General features: G+C 40.7%; 1 protein-coding gene across 1 annotated transcript in view; it reads right to left on the bottom strand.

The window, feature by feature from the left end:
• Positions 1 to 17,053, bottom strand: part of LOC310936620 (talin-2) — a 111,468-nt gene that overhangs the window by 15,888 nt on the left and 78,527 nt on the right. The window contains exons 22-43 of the mRNA XM_083900700.1: positions 15,994 to 16,160; positions 13,764 to 13,892; positions 13,055 to 13,168; positions 11,889 to 12,002; positions 11,327 to 11,461; positions 10,793 to 10,921; positions 10,503 to 10,605; positions 9,693 to 9,901; positions 8,817 to 8,936; positions 8,532 to 8,729; positions 8,312 to 8,451; positions 7,487 to 7,580; positions 6,780 to 6,869; positions 6,539 to 6,661; positions 6,302 to 6,445; positions 5,681 to 5,842; positions 5,422 to 5,562; positions 5,163 to 5,344; positions 3,093 to 3,225; positions 2,673 to 2,774; positions 1,867 to 2,037; positions 900 to 1,046 (exon numbers count right to left, since the gene is read on the bottom strand). Of these exons, the coding sequence (XP_083756826.1) occupies positions 900 to 1,046; positions 1,867 to 2,037; positions 2,673 to 2,774; positions 3,093 to 3,225; positions 5,163 to 5,344; positions 5,422 to 5,562; positions 5,681 to 5,842; positions 6,302 to 6,445; positions 6,539 to 6,661; positions 6,780 to 6,869; positions 7,487 to 7,580; positions 8,312 to 8,451; positions 8,532 to 8,729; positions 8,817 to 8,936; positions 9,693 to 9,901; positions 10,503 to 10,605; positions 10,793 to 10,921; positions 11,327 to 11,461; positions 11,889 to 12,002; positions 13,055 to 13,168; positions 13,764 to 13,892; positions 15,994 to 16,160 (3,047 nt within the window). The remainder of the gene's footprint in view (positions 1 to 899; positions 1,047 to 1,866; positions 2,038 to 2,672; positions 2,775 to 3,092; positions 3,226 to 5,162; positions 5,345 to 5,421; positions 5,563 to 5,680; positions 5,843 to 6,301; positions 6,446 to 6,538; positions 6,662 to 6,779; positions 6,870 to 7,486; positions 7,581 to 8,311; positions 8,452 to 8,531; positions 8,730 to 8,816; positions 8,937 to 9,692; positions 9,902 to 10,502; positions 10,606 to 10,792; positions 10,922 to 11,326; positions 11,462 to 11,888; positions 12,003 to 13,054; positions 13,169 to 13,763; positions 13,893 to 15,993; positions 16,161 to 17,053) is intronic.

The raw sequence follows: 17,053 nt of genomic DNA, 5'->3' as shown, positions 1-17,053 counted from the left end.
TTATCATAGGATAAGGTTTTCGAGATTTGCAGCTGTATTGTCTTGAAAAGGCGGAATAGAGCCGTCACAACCTGATAAATGAAGGTCGTAGAATTAAAGACGGAGTATGTGATATCAATCAAAATGATACCATGATGTTTGGGAAGCAGCATGGGCTCATGGGAATTGCTTGGTTACCCAGTGTGTTTGTGATTTGCGGGGGAGAGTTTTTGTGGCAGCAGAAGGCAATTACAAGTCGTGATCGATTACTCTCACAATACACACAATACCGTGAAAAAACAAAAGCCAACACACTAAGTAGAAGAGAATATTTTCATAGAGGGTTGATAAATGTTATAGCAGACATGGGTGGATTAAAAGGCAAGCGAAATGAAACAGTCTGTTACCTTGAACAGAAATGTGATGGATCTCTATGGATTTATAGAGCATTGGAAACATTTTAGCTAATGTAAGTACACTTCTCAATAAAATATATAACATTAGTCTGATCATGTTTTAATATTTTAATGCAGGAATCTATCATTAAGACACAGTGATATAGACACAAGACACATCTGAATAGAACACCTGTCTCGAGTCATTTTCATCCGTGCACAGACGGATGTTTCCTGTATCCTTTCCTCTGGAGAGACTATTTTTATCCTGCCTGACCTGGGAATAACCCAGAAAACTATGAGAACATGGGTGAGGAAAGGATGTCAGGTCTAATTTGCTCAGCTACTACCGATGGAGAATAAGAGTCAGCAGTGTCTGTCTGCAGCTACGGTCAACTCTTATTCAAAGACATTAATTTTATCAATGTCTTAAGCATGAAAGTAAAGTTAACGTGCATGTAGATATACTATCCTCAATGTTCTAAACCCTAATGTTACCCAAGCATCGAACACCTGATGAGTTACCTTGGCCATGGCGTCTGCGATGGACTCCACCATTCCTCCCACCATTCCTACTTCACTGGCAGCTTCATTCAGCGTCACCATGATATCATCGACTGCCTCCTTCATGAGCTGGGCTGCCTCTGCTATGGCATCGTGGGTATGAGACGCCTGTGAGGTGCGACACAACTCAGGATGAGCGCACACAGCAATTATTTGCAAATGTATGTAAGTCCCTGCAACTAAATGAACCCAATATCCTGCAGGCACACTTGACATTTCCCCCACTGAATTATGCAATCAATGCCTACTTGATTAGGATTAGACTTGTGTGGTTTTCAAACTTTTAATACCAAGTACCACCTGAGAAAATACTGAATTATACTAATATCGCCAACGTTAAAATACAGTGGTGTAAATAAGTAAATTAGTAGATTAATCCCAATAAGCTGTCTCATCATCCTCTTCTTCCTCACATATATTTCAGACACTGGTATAGTGAAATTAGATTAAGATGAAGCGAGAGATACAGTGACTCTAATTAATATTATTCAGTTTCATGTTCTAAGTACAACGGACGAAACTCCTCAGCTCTACTGCAATCACATACCCTTTAACACAGTAGAACAGCATTTCACACAAATAAAATTGCTAAGTAGAACCATATAAGGTTCTTCAGCTCTTTGGCTCCAGGTAGAACCTTTTTTATAAAGGTTCCACCTGGAAAAAGAGCCTTTTTAAAATCCTTTATTCAGGAAAGGGGTTTTAAAGGGTTCTCTGGATCAAAATGGTTCTTACTGGAACCTTTAGTGTTACCAAGAACCCTTGAAAAAACCTTTCCCGAAGAAAGGGTTTTTCAGAAGCAAATGGTTCCAGGTAGAACCTCAGCCCTTGTAGAAGGACACTTTTGGAACCCTTATTTCTAAGAGTGTACCGCCAGAGGATTCTCCCACAGTTTGAGAACCATCATTAAGTATACAATGGGGCGTACCTTTGGGTTTCCTCCACCCTCCTTGGCAGCATAGAGCATCTGCAGAGCAGACTCAGCCAGGGTCTTGGTTTGGTCCAGGAAAGTCATCTGCAGCTGGTGGTCCCTCAGCTTAGACGCCACGCCCACAGATGCTGCGATCAGTGGTTCAAAGTAACCGGCAAGTTGAGTCACCTGAGGGGGGAAATGTACTACACGTCAAAATATATTTGTCCCAAATATTATAGCTGCTATTCACGGTAATTTATGTGCATTTGGATAGAAGATAGAAGAGAAAATGGTACATTACCCTGAATAGAAATTCAGATTTCTATTGCTTATACATTATAAGAAACATTCTGCCTACTGTAAGAGCACTACTCAAAAATATCTTTATATAACATTAGTCTTAATTCAGGGTTGTTCAGGGGTTACATACAACACAATTTGATCTCAAGTGCGCAGGAACTGTAACATAATAACCTATAAACAACAAAATCTCCAAATGTTACCATTTCTTTTATTATGTGACATTATGATTAAACTGTAATAATAATATGACATTTTAACACATTCATCCTGCGGGCCAAATATGGCCCATGGGCCATATGTTTGACACCCCATTTGAATGTAAAATTGTTACATCTCATACCTTTAAGTGACACAGAAAAAGCAAATTATACCAAATCCTTTAATATCAGATACAGACATTTAAATGCTGTGATAAGACAACGTAGTATTACCAGTGAATATTAAGAACTGCTAAAAGTATCACTCTGTTGCTCCACAGTTACAGCATTAAAGTAATTAACTCCCTGCCCTAGATATACCTTGTGTCCTAGTTGGGAAGCCTCGCCTCTGGCAGCAGTGGAAATGGGGTCAATTAGGTGGCCAATTTCCTGCACAGTGGACGTCAGCTGCTCTTGTAGTGCCTGAAGAACAAAAATAAAAAAGTGTTGTGTTTTAATAGGAGAAAGAAGTACAACAATGAGAACTTAAAAATAAACTGGAGCAAGTGCTCAAATCTGATCTTTGATCAGTTTAGCACTGGAACATGACACATTTTAAACATGGCCAATACTCCTCATGAACACCAAATAACAGACACATTGGTTAAAAGGATATTAAAATCCAAGAAATTGGAAATAAACTTTAAGGGAAATAAAAGAAAAGGTGATATATAACGAAACAAGAACAAACATCTGGACACAAATGGAGTAGAAAGTCGAAATAGTCTGACGGTTGCTTACTTCCAGTGAAATGTCGTCCCTGCTGGCTAAGTTCTGGCTGACCACTGCCAGAGAGGCCTGTTCAATGTCCCGGATACATTTGTTGATGTTATCAATTGATGAGTCACACTCTCGCTGGCCTGGCGCCTTGTCCCTGAAAATAAAATGGGAACAGGAAAAGAGGATAAACAGAAAAAGGGGGAAAATTGAGTGTGAGAGAGAGTTGAAGAACGACATTATGACGGAGGAAGAAAGAAACAGATGGTGATGTGGGGGAAAAAAGGAGAGAAGATACAAACAGGAAGAGAGAGATGAGAAGAATAAATTTTAACCTAACTAAAGCTTATTGTAACGCAGACAGAAGCCAGGATGTCTCTAACAGTTTTTTCCCTCATCTCATTGATGTTCAGGTCACATCTCTGATATGTGGCCTGTAGGGTCTCATCTCTACAGAGGGACATCATGCAGAGAAGCCGAATTAGCTGTGAAGCCGCCGAGTGGTCTGTGGCAGTGGCCTCATGGGTTGAATAAGTTTAGTTAAACATCTATTTCTATGCACAGTGGCGCACTGAAAGTGACACTGAAATAAAACCCTCACCTGTGTGCGTAATGAGAGTGAAAGTTATGGAGCCGGATTTTACAGGATGGAATGACTGACACTGCAGTGTATCGCTGAAAACTATTAAAAGCCCACCTCTCAATTTGCAGTCTTAAGAGAAGAGCAGTGATAAGGGCAATAGAACTGAGACACACGAGAAGTCGGCTTCGTGTGAATGCTAATGTGCAGATGTTTCCGAGTAGAGCAGGAAACTTAAAATTCTGTGTGTTTGATACTGGGATTTGGTTCCTCGTAGACATCCGTTTTGTTCTGATCAAGGTCAGAAACAAACAGCGTGAAGACGGGGATTACAAAAGGGGACTGGGGAGGTATGACAACAAGCATCTGTCATACCAAGGTGAATTCAAGCATATCTCAAGCACGGTGAAAATAAAGTTTTTTTATTACTGCTTACTCAGTGGTCACTGAGTTAGAGATGTAATAAAACAAAAACGAAACGCACCGTCAAAACGACAATTGGGCTGTGTCGAATTAACATGGCCCAAATCATATTGAAAAAATGTCTGTTCAAAAGCCTGAATTGCAGATAATATTGATGAACAGAATTGGCAAAGGCTACTTTTAGCTGTCTTTGCTGATCAAGCTAGTAGAAATCACAATTCTGGAGGAAAAAACTATTGATAAAATAATTTTTCCCCCCATCTTTAATGATATATAGATGGGAAAACGCCTAACCCTCAAAATGTCTGCCTGTATTTTTCTTTTTTGCTTACTTTAACCATAACAGGGACAGCAATATGTTGTGGAACTAAATGGTTTTGCCCATTTTTCCAGAAAAAAACTGTTATTTACAATTTACTGTAGTGTTTAAATAGTGTATTTAAAATTTACTGTAGTGTTTAAATAGTGTATTTAAAATTTACTGTAGTGTTTAAATAGTGTATTAACAATTTACCGTGAAGAAAAACAAAAACTTTTAATCAGAAAAACACTGCAGTTCTTCATGAACAACAGATTTTGCTGTCAAATTTTAAATTCAAACAGTCTAAAACATATTTACAATAACATTTGTTAGCGTCTTTGTCTCAATGTGCAAAAACAGGTCAAAAAAATGGAAACTACATATAGGTGTTTTTTTGACTCTGTCCTTTCTGTCGTCAAAGACGCCGATTCGCCCAGAAGTGAAATTACCGTAATAACCACACGTTGGCTGCTTTAATGTGCAACTTCTCAGCTTTCACTTGTACAGTTGGAATTTTTCCAAAAACACAAACTGTCGCATAATTACTGTAATGCAAAGTGCACTTGTGCAAACGTGCAAAATTGTGATACGCTTGTTGTTCATTCTCAATTTTTTTATTTTAGTTGTAAATGTCACCTCCTAGAATCCCATGTACTATTTAAAACAGAGACACAAAGGTGTCATCACTCTTTTAATAAAACGCAAGATAACAAACAAAACCAACTCTTCAAAATGTGAAACTACTCCTTTGAAAACTTTCTGAATATGTCTTGTTTTATTTATCACTGACCGGATGGCCGTGATGAGGCTCTTGATGGAGTCTGAGACCGTACGAGAGTGACCGGCCAGGACAGACCAGGTGGGCGGGTCTTTGGGGTTGATAACCAATGAGCGTGCAGTCTTTAGCAGGTAGGTGGAGCTATCGAGCATGGAGCACGCTGAATAGAGGATGGGCTCCTGAGCAGCAAAGCCCTACAGAAAAACATAAAATACATTTATAACGACTTGTTTTTGTAATAATGCTAGAATCATTATGCCGATGTCGATACCTCTGCGCTGATTTGAGCTGGGATGCTGGCAAACTCCGGGTTGGAAGCAAACGTTGTCAAGTTCTCCACTGCCTCGATTAGAGGACCTGTGGCAACCCGACACTTGTTCCTGTTCTCATCGGAGAAATCACCATCTAAGGCCTGAACAGCGAGAGAGACAGAGTACAAAGGTGACCAACATGTGTCGTAGCTTTGCCATCAAATGTGACTTAATGAATTATCTCAAACATTCAATCCTTCAAAAAGAAGGAAATCCTACCTTAATGGTTTTGACCAAGTTGGCAGTGCTGTTCGCCACCTCTTTGGCCGACTGCACAAAGTGCCTCTTGGCAACCGGGTTGGCTGCCTTGGACGAAGCCAGACGGCAGGCGTTGCACAGCGCTGAGGTGTGCTTAGCAACAATGGTGGCTGCAGACAGGACCTGCCACATTATAAACAAGAAAATGAGAAAGTGAGGTTTCATTTCCATGCAAATATGTTTTGCTACGTTCCACAAATGTACATACGATTATACAAACAATTCTGGAGAACAAATTGGGTGACATATAATAACTATTAGTTTTGAGGATTGTAGAGGAACAATAAGGCGCGCATGAAATTTAATAAAAATTAGACCTTAACACCTGGAGTACAAAACATTTCTACCTGCTGTTTGCAGACGGTATTAAACAGTTTTGAGAGCAATAATGTCAGCATGCGATAATGGATTAGGGATATTTATATTCATAGTGAACCCAACAAACCCTCTGTCAGATACAGAGAAGGAAATAGCCACAGCCACATAAAAATACTCATCTGCAGAGAAGCCAGGAAACTGTTTATACAATCGTGTTGCAAATCCATAACACTACAATAACGTTCTTTTTATAAATGCATGTACCTGGGAGGGACTGCTCTCTGGGTCAACCAGGTTCTGACAGGCCATCTGAATTGCCTGATTGGCTTTGGCAAACTGGATGGGATCAACAAGCCCCTGGTGCCCCGCCTGGCTGTTTGGGTCAGAAACACCCACCAGATAGGAAGCCTGAGATAAAAATAATAAAAATAATAATAATAATAACTTGCATTACTTCTACAAATAAAAAGTAACTTTGTATACACAGGTTGATGAGTGTACCTGTCCTGCAGCTTCAGTGAGGCCACACAGAGCCTTTGAGGCTGATCCCACACAGTCTCCAAAAGAAGGCACATCACCGGTCTTGCAGTTCTGAGAAATACCCGCCATTGACTCTCCGAGGACCTGGACAGAGCGTGAGCAAAGCAAAGACAGAATTATGCTAAGCTGCACAGGGGTGTTTTGTGCTCTGTGTTTTTAAATGACTTGGTTGTTAAAAAGAGATCTATAGAAAAAAGCCTACCTTGGAGTTCTCCATCACACTCTCAATGCAGTCAAAGTAGGAGAGGTCACTGACCGGCTCGCTGGGGTTGTCCAGCATTCCTCTAACAGCCTGAGCCATGAGAGTGCAGTCAGAGTTTCACATGAGTATTTCCTGTCATTTCATTTAAAATTCTCAGAACTAAGACATGAACATGAACAAGAACAAGAGAATATTAGCATTTATAAAATAACTGATGATATAGATTTTGTAGACGTGGTGCATCCTTGCAAAAAAATGTTTGATATATTTGAATAAATTCTGTATTAATTGTACACCTCTGTATACTGCCCATTGTGGACAAATCACAAATACTCCAGAGACGACAGGTGGCATATAATCATAAAATGATGCTCTCAGAATCTACTGAAGAGGCCAAGATGGTGCGGAGCCAGCGAATCGTTTGTGTCAGTACGAGTGAATTATTCTTCAAGCTGTTTTCAGGAATCTTTTGTTTTTTGTCGGCTTAAAGCATCAGCTGATCAATGATCGATCACTGTGGTCCAATATCAGACTCATAGATATTAGTAGAGCTACTTATTAGGGTACTTCTTAGATACTGCATGTATCTAAAAAGTAAGAAATTCTTTCTTTTGGAATCCTTTATAAATTGTGTTGTATTTCTATTTGTTGTCACTTTGTTGCTGAATGTTCCCGTTTCATTAGAACGTGTCAGGGGTTTTGTTTACCTCCAGCTCTCGGAGAGCGTTGTCACACTCCTTCTGGCCAGGCGCCTGCTGTGTACACAGTGTAATCAGCTGGTTAATGCTGTCAGTCACTGCTCTGAAATGAAGAAGCAAACAAAAAAGTTACACACGAACAAAACCTTCACATGTATCATGTTTGAAATTTGAAAAGATCACTTTTTGAACATATCGGGGGATTCCTTTTCGATTACACACTTGTCATAATTAGGTTTATTCAGTACAATCCATCACTTACTCCATAATGTCAAATCAATGGTTTAAAACACTGGAAATGTTTTAACTGCAGAAATAGAGTATGGTTTCATTAAATCCCTTATACATATTATTTTTATATTTAAATGGTAAAAGCCTGGTATTTCTAAGGTTAACTTAAATATAGCACAACATACATCGAGTTGGCAGTTTATTAGATACATTAAGCTAAAAGTAAAGCAGTGGAAATCCTGCATTTAGAAAGGTTCTGTTTGTTATTTGGTCCTTTTGCAGGCTGCACTTTAAGGTGCTGTGAAATGAACTATTATTTTAACACAGTTAAAACTAGAAAAGTACTCAGAGAGCGCAGACCTCCGCCAAAGCAGCTCAGTGCCTACAAAATACACCCTGCCGGCATGCAGCGTGGACGGATCATGCCCAAAATTTAATCACTTGTTCCTGGTCCCATGGCAAAATGTAAATCTTTCTAGTTATGTTGCTAACAGACAAACAAACAAACTCCAGCGAAAACATATTCCTCCTAGCGGAGGTCAATAAACCAATCTCATATAGTAATTTCAATAAAATCCAAACATTTAAACGGATGTGTGGCACCTTGCGGCAGCAGATAGCAGGTTCTTAGCGTTTGCTGCTGCGGGGTCGACAGACAGACTCTTAGCAGCCAGCAGCAGCTTGCTGGACGCCATGGAGATGTTCTTCAGATTACCAATCACCTGCACCTGGTCATCCTTTTTCTAGAGAGGGAGCAACATCATAACACTTAAACGTCATCATCAAAGATACCGTTAAGATATAAAAGTGTAGAGATACAAACCTGAGTGTGGCCAGCCATCTCGATTCCAGCATCCAAGAACTCATCAAAGTCTTGGCTGAACTTCCCAGAAGCCACTGCCAGGTGGTTGCTGGAGCCTCTGGAGGAGTGGACCACATCGCCCGCTGACTGGTTCAGGCCTGCTGCCGTTTGGTTCAAATCACACTGGGCCTCCTGGAATGACTTAGAGGCCGGAGGGATCTGAACAGAGGAGAGAGGAAGTGTCAGAATCCAGTACCGACGATTTGGCAAATCAATATCCAATAATAACCATTATGGCAAACTCACAGTTTCAATCAGCAGTTTCTTGCTGGCCTCGCCGATGCTTTTGAGAGCCATGTCCACATCTTTTTGGCCAGGCAAACAGTTGACGCAGTTATTCAGGGAATGGGACACAGCTTTGGCCACCTGGAAAACACACAGCGTGCCAGACATTCACTTTAGACTGGCTCAGAAAGTGAAATCTATCACTCAAAATCAATCTATGTAAGGCTGGTCAAGATAGACATCTGAATTTGAAAATAGTGATGATCAAGGATATGTAGCATCCAATTTCCAATTTCTAGTCTATTTTGCAAATGTATAATTTTCTTTGTTATATCTGTTTTCTGACTAATAAGTTTCCCATTATAATTTTAGTTTCAGTTGAGTAGTTATCTATTGTATACAGCCTTTCATAAAGATGAAATTGTACCATCAAATTCTTTTTATTTCCCTGTGATTATCAATTGTGTGAATTTCCCTGCATTGCTTTCCAGTATCGTATAATTTATTCATTGTGAAGAGGAAAAATGATGATGACAAGTCATAAATAAATAACACACTTGGCCTAGAAATATGGCCCCAGGCTTATTATAGGAGCCCCTTGCAATATCTGACAGGTGTTGATTTCATGTATTATTGAGCAGCACCGTTGAAGATTTGGCATGAAAGTAATTGATGCACAACATCTAAGTAAACCACATAGAAGTTTGAGTCATTTCAATAGTTTCGCATCTTAACCATTGATTTCTGTTTAAGGCTTTATGCTGATTTAATGTTGTTGACACAGGTGAATGAAGGTCATACAGAATACGCCTCCCAGGCTGCAGCCAATAGTTTTGAAAAAGAAGAGACAAGCAGAGCAGACTCAATACCCCCCCAAGCAATCATCAACAACCTCACCTGTGCAAGCCTTTGCTGGCTCTCGGCATCTCCGGGGCAATCCAGCGCCTGCTTGGCCTCATGAATGAGAAGCGCCGATCCCTCCATGACATCACGAGCAGAGTCCAGCATGGCGGCTGCAGCCTTGGGGTCCGTTGTGGATGCAGCGACGCCACGCGCCGCCTGCGCCAGTGTTTTCAGTGCCTGAGCCGTCTCCCTGGCTGCTATTCCTAAACAGAGGACCAGAGGTAGGACAACTGTAGCAGTGCAACAATGGTGTTTTTATTTTGGCTCCTTATTGTTGAAAGTAACTCCTCCGTCTTCACAAATGAGTTACAACATGAACAAAGTTTAAGTTTGGCTGCAATTCAGGGGTAAACACAATAAAAGCTTCATGACAACATACATCAGATGATGGGATAAAAGCAGTGGCATGAAGTAATTTAATGTTGCCGGTAACAGGATGACTGGAGGAAAGTAGAACATGTTCCAGCTGATCAGAGCACTTTGCTCCACTTTTATTGGAAACCATGAACAAATGGAAGCTCTGCGCAGTAACTGTGGTGATCGCTGTGTGTTCTAAAAAGGAGTTCACATTGATTCATTCACCTTCCTTTGGTTTAATATATCACGGCTGTCAGTCAATTCAAAAACAAGAACAGAAAAAAATGTATATAGATTTTTGATGCTACATATCCATCAACAGGACTGAAAGTCGTTGAAAAATGCTGGTAACTGCAACATGAACTTGGAGTTCTGAAAGTATGAGATTATTCTATGAAAATCTGCATTTGTGCCATTAGTCAGTGCAGCAACATGAGCGTCACAAACCTGTGTAGTGTTCATTTCCTTGCGCTGCACAGGTGAGCAGCTGAGCCATCGAGGATCCCACCGACTTGGACGTGCTGCCCAGATCCTGAGCACACTTCTCCAACTAAGGTGGAAGGAAAAAATAAAATAAAAAAAAACCAGAGGATTCATTCAATCAAAACGTTAAGTAAATAAACACCCTGTGTCAGACAGGATTACTAATAGGCTGTAAACTTCTACCCCATTTTCCCATGCAATGTTTGGAAGAATGAAACTTGGGTTGACATTAATGGGTGTAAATAGCCTCTTACTGTTTCTCCAGGTAGAGGTTTGAGTTGAGCATTAACAGCAGCCAGCTTGGCATCTTGCAGCTCACTTCTCAGGGTCTGGATGGCAGTGAGCGCAGAGTCGATTTCCATGGGGCCGCAAGCTTCATGTGCCTAGAATGTAAAATAAAGTAAGCCTTACTATTGTTTCAGTTTCAGCAGTTTATAAAAGTTGTATCTTGTGTTTTACATAATGGTAGATGTGATCTTTTAGAAGAAACATATTCCACTACTAGTAGATGTCACTTGGTTTAAAATATACACAGAGGGAGTTCACACCTCAGAGAATTCAATATGGACATACAAACAAACAAGAACGCTACTCTCAACAGTCACAATGTACTACACGTAGGTCAGGTGGCTTTATTTTGGTCCAAACCTTGATTTTTACCATCATACTAGCTTTTGTTTATGATTCAGAGAGGTACTGAGTCCCTGTGAGGCCGTGCAATGCCATGCGTGTTTAGGTTGTAGTTGTCATGTCAAAGACGATTTTTGACGTGCAAGTCTGTGCTCTACCTTCTGTGCAGACGTCCTCAGCTCAGCCAGGCAGGTAGCCAGATTCTTTGCACACTGACCAAGCTGCATAGCTGCAGCCTGATCCGTTACCGTGGGAACAGATGACTTGGCAGAGGTCACCATCTTACTGCCAGGCTGCAGAATAAAGAATAAAGAAATGTTTAAAGCCCCCCCAAAAAACTTTAATAAAAAAATATTTCTCCTTGAGGCATTTTTGAAAATGTTGCTCAGAGCAACAACTGAATAACAGCGGACTAACTTACCAATATTTGCAAATAATATGGAGCGATTAAAGCCTTACTGGGGTAATTAACGCATATTATCGCCACATCAGTGATTCTTTAACAGCTTGCTTCCACCAAAAAGAGGCTACAGGCCTATTTTAATGCCTCCACCTAATAGAAACACTATTTATACTTCCCACAGCCTAGTTCCCAAAGCATAATGGAAGTTACTCAGCTTCACTATGTGCATATAAAGTTTTTACAACCTGTTTTACAGATTAAGGGAGAAAAGATGAGTCCATGGTGTAAGTGAGTGAGTGAGTGAGTGTGTTTTGCACCTGGAGGAAATTCTGACTGGCAATGATGAGGGCTAGTTGTGCACTGAGGTCCTCGGGTTTGGCCTGACTCCCACGCACGCCCTGGTTGAGCTGCGGCATGTGGTCCGCCACGGCCTGTACACAACAACACAGAGTACAGGGGCTGTATAGTACATATATGTGATTTAAATACACAGTTCAACAACAGTTTTCTGTGAATAAAGCAGTTTGGATTAACAGAACACAGTGGCACTATATAAGGTGTGAGCCCTACTGTCCCAGAAAGTCTGATCATTTATCATTAATTATGTTGTTATTCTTCCTAATCAGACACAATGTGAAGGGATGGCATATCTTTCTTGTAGCATAATGTACTACTATAAAAGAGGTGCCAGCTCCGAGTGAAACTTCAGGTCACATTGACTCAACAGGGACACATGTGGATACTGGCCAAGGTGCAGTAGTGGGACTTTCCCTCATCATTTCCTGGACCCCATTTGGTGAGTCAGGAGTTAAAATAACAGCATACATAGCCACTAAATGTTATAAACACAACTTATAACTACAGGCATATAATGCCTTTATTATGCAGCCATTATCCATTTTTATCAGTCATTTCCATTTCCATTTCTTTATGATTATGAAATATAGTCCATCTAATAGTATTTAATTTTCAAAAACAATCCTGTCAAGAACAGGGCTTAAAGTTTTCAGGCACAGAGCTTTATTCAACACTTTCATTTTTTACAGTGATAGGCCACGGAAAAACTAAGCAGCATGATGTCTCGGTTTCTGACGTTTACAGAATTAGACAATCACAATTAAAAGTGAGTAAACAATTTACAAAAAATTAAAGTGTACCCAGCTGACCATCTGTAGCCTGCCCTCAGTGCCCTAAAATGAACTTAAACCTTCCTCCTGGTCTGCTAGGATTTAAACATTGTGTTCGCTTCAGTGTAATCAAACGCATCAAGGGAGACTGCTGCAGAGGCCTCTATGTTCAATCTGTCAAAATGACAGACAGCCTTCAGATTTTTCCATCATGGCAGAAAAATAGAGAATTCTCAGCAAGTTAACGTGACCCCTGTGCACAAAATACAATATATACATGATACAATATAAAAATATCAGGGACTTAAAGGAGCTCCGTAGTTCTTGAAAAAAAGAAAGCAAGAGCAAATCCTCACCTTACAGCTCTGCACCAGCTGCTGATGAGCAGCAGTGTTCTTGTTCGACGCGGCAGCATTTTGAGCAGCAGCGATGGTTTGCGTGGCTGCAGCCGCAGCTTGTTTAGCAGCATTCTGAGGAGCACAAAAGCACATAAACACGGATGAACAATGGCATCAAATGGTAAGTGTCCAATTACCGCAAAGGACTAGATGTTTAAGACTCTGCTAGATGTGAAAGAAGCTTAATTTAACATTGTTTTATAATCGTTTTGTTTTTGCGCTGGCATTTCTTTTACTTTCTAGTGGCAATGTAGGACGCTTAAATGTTTTACTAGACTAGAGTATAAATTCATGTTTAGATTTTTAGAATCACTGTGCATTGCTTATAGATAATAAGGTAAAATAGACATAACATTTAGTTAGCCAAATTATCACGAGGCAAAAAAGTATCCTCTTTGAAGACGGATTGATATTTTACTTATTCCACCAACAGAAGTGGTCTAAAAAGCCTGACATTTAAGGGTGAAACACATGCTGATTCCTAATCCTCACTAATCTTGCCTAGTGATGGTGATACGGTGTTCTGAAAAACTGAAATGAAGATGGTGACATTTAGGATTGGCTTTGGTGGAAATGTCACTGGCTCTTGTATCAATATTTTTCCAAGAGCGAAGGTTTTTCCCTCTGCCCGCGAGGACGCGGCTTCATTTCGGTCGCCGTCGCTCACCTCCAGTCTGTTGATCAGTTTCTTCTTGATGGCATTCTGAGCTGCGGCGTTGGTGGCCACTCGCAGACCCTCTGCAGCCTCCCTCAGTCTCTGCTGCTGGTCCTCATTCTCCGGGTATGCTGCAGCACCCTACAAATACACACACCAGTCATGAATAACACAAAGATTGGCAGGTGTCCGTGCATACAGGTAAACTTTATAGCTTAGTACAAGTGACAGATGAGCATGGTTTCCTGAATTTCTACAATCATCATACAACATTCTTCTGAAGCTGGGGAGTCGTTACTACACTAACACTAACTGACGTAACTGAACGTAACAAAACCATGCGTGAGCGACTACACTACCATTCAAAAGTTTTGGGGTCACCTATACAATTTTTCCAAGTTTTCCATTAAAAGTCACACTTTTATTCATCAAAAGAGTTGCAAAATTAATAGAAATATATAGTCAAGACATTGACAAGATTAGAAATAATGATTTTTATTCGAAATAATAATTTGGCATTCGTCAAAGAAACGGCAAAACTGTTTTTCAGCTGTGCTAACATCATTGCACAAGGGTTTTCTAATCATCAATAGCCTTCTAACGCGATTAGCAAACACAATGTACCATTAGAACACTGGAAATGGGCCTCTATTTATCTATGTACATATTCCATTAAAAACCAGACATTTGCAGCTTGAATAGTTGTTTACCACATTAACAATGTATAGAGTGTATTTCTGATTCATTTAATGTTAGATTCATTGAACAAAGTGCTTTTCCTTCAAAAAATAAGGACATTTCTAAGTGACCCCAAACTTTTGAATGGTAGTGTATGTCTACAAGAGTGAGGGTTTAAAGGGTAAACTCTTTTGCATCGGCTGTTGGCAACACGTGTTTGCAGTTGGGTCGGTAATCAGTACTCACTAACCAATTGCGTCCAGGGTTGGCTCAAAAAATTCAAACCTGTCTGTTACCCTCACACACTTGCCGATTTGAGTCTTTACCCCACACACACTAACAGATTTCTGTGCCAAACAGCCATGCCGACAGTGCCCAACCAGTGCTGACTGGTGCAGACTCTGCCCAACTGTGAATCTTGGGTAAAAAATTGGGCAAGCAATCTTGTAGTGTGTCCAACAGCTGTCAAACCCACTCCTCTGCCAACAGTAAACTGTGGAAACTCAAACTGTACTCTGATATTTGAAAACAACGCAGACACAAATGACTTCTCTCCACTCAAAAAAAAAAAGAAAAACATATTTTTGGCTCTGCTGTTTTCCTGCATCACAGGTTAACCATGTTCTGAGGCGACTCATTTCACCGAGCGCCTCCTTTACTCGTCTCCTCCTGTTGGAGAGACAGCGAAGCCTGCTGCCATTAGGTTAATTAACTGGGAGGTTGGGAGCTTACACCTGCAGCAGCACAAAGAGAATTGGTAGGTGTTCGTCTCAAAATGAACGCCATTAATGTAGCGTCAAACCCCACGGCTGCTATGGACAGGAACCACAGTAACAGAGACCACCAACAACAAGGCACACAAAGGGAAAATAAGACATTCTTAAAATGTTTCGTTGAGCTTCAAGTCACCACAGTTGTCACCCATCGTTTGCCTGCTCGCAACTGCTGACACCTTTAAAATAGAATAACCAATTTGCATAATATTAAAACGAACTGCTTTGAAGAACCGAGTGTGTAACGAGATACCGTATTAGAATTCATCACAGGAAATCAAGTCTGGCTAAAATTCTATGTCTGGTTGAAGTAAATCCTTACTGGCCAAAGGCTCTGAAGTCAAAAAATGCACCTAGAGCTGTAAAGCATGTCCAAAACATAAACTGCACAAGCTCAATTAATCAGTTTCCAAGGCAACGGCTGGTTGAGGCCTGTGCCTACACTGACAGATGAATATACAGATGTGACAGCAAAAAGCCTGGCATCAGGCTCCACTAAACAGCTGGAGGGCATAATTTAATTTTCAAGGTGGGAGTGGGGAGTTATTAATATCAATGTGTGATTGTGGAGACAGATAATGGAACTAATGTTGAGAGATTAACAGTTTGGATAGAAGAAGCAGCAAAAGCTGAGCTGCCGCTTCGTCAGTCTGTGTTTGAGTTTCACTGAAAAGTTGAGACAGAAATAGATCACAAATGCAAACATTCAACATAAGTTCAAAAAAGCCTCCAAGTTGTTGTTTTTTTCTGTTGACAAGATAAATACGAGCAATTACCAATGTCGCGCTTACCTTTGCTGCCTCCACCATCCTGGCAGTGGCGTCAGCGAGCAGTTTAGCAGCTGCCAGTAACTTCTTTGAATTCTCAATGTCCACCTCGGCCTCAGCGTCCGACCTCATGGCGTTGACCAGGTCGGAGGTGGCCTGAGCCAAAACGCGAGCCTGGCGGACCATCTCTCCTGAGAAGACAGACGGTGGACGAGAGAGGACGGAGGTGAAGAAAATGTAAGGGAAAAAGTGTTTATATTCTCACCTAAAGAAAATCCATTTTGATTTCTTCAGTCTGCATTATAAGAAAGGATTTTCTTCAGTCGGAGAGCGTTTACTTGTGACAGTAAGTTGACTCGAGTTGTAACTGAAAATAATGATAGGCTTCTGTTGTAGGGCCTTGAGTGTCTGCATCACATATTTATTGGGGGGGAAAAAATATAGTTGAATTTCTAACAAATGCTTTCCTGATCAGATCTGCATAATGTCACAACATCTCAGGGAAACTTGTTAAGCAGGACTTGGATGTTATTGTTTCACCAGCTTCTTTGATTCAGACTAATGAAGAAAGACAAGAACGATAAGAAAGAGACTGGTGTTTTTCTGTTCTCTCTCTGTCAAATCAACCCTGCAAACACTGAGCAGCTTCGCTGCGGCTGACTGACTTATTTTTGTATCTGACAGCCAGGTGTGATGCAGCTCCACATATCTGACACCAGTTCAAAGGTTGTTTTCTCGCCCTGACTGCATCGGTTCAGACCTCAGCAGAGCAAACAGGGATTCTGCTTGTCCGTCAAGCCAATCAGTGCAACTGGGCTACCAGACTCGTTAAAATCCCCGTCAGCTTTTCTAGGTTTCTCCAGTGTTTTCTGACAGCAGTCCAGAGGATGATGGGAGTACATAATGCACAGAAATCGGTCTCATTAAATCCTTTATATCAATTTCTTTGAGGCATTTGTCCGAGGTTGATCGAACCTCAAGATTGACAGCTGTTTTTTAGGAGTGTGGTAGACGGATTAAACCACTGTCAGATCTGATTCATGATTATCCTTCTACAATGTATTAGTGTTCTGTGGGAGGGGGT

This window comes from Microchirus variegatus (assembly GCF_963457635.1).
Source record: "Microchirus variegatus genome assembly, chromosome: 14".
Lineage (NCBI taxonomy): Eukaryota > Metazoa > Chordata > Actinopteri > Pleuronectiformes > Soleidae > Microchirus > Microchirus variegatus.
This window is presented reverse-complemented; position numbering and strand designations above follow the sequence as displayed.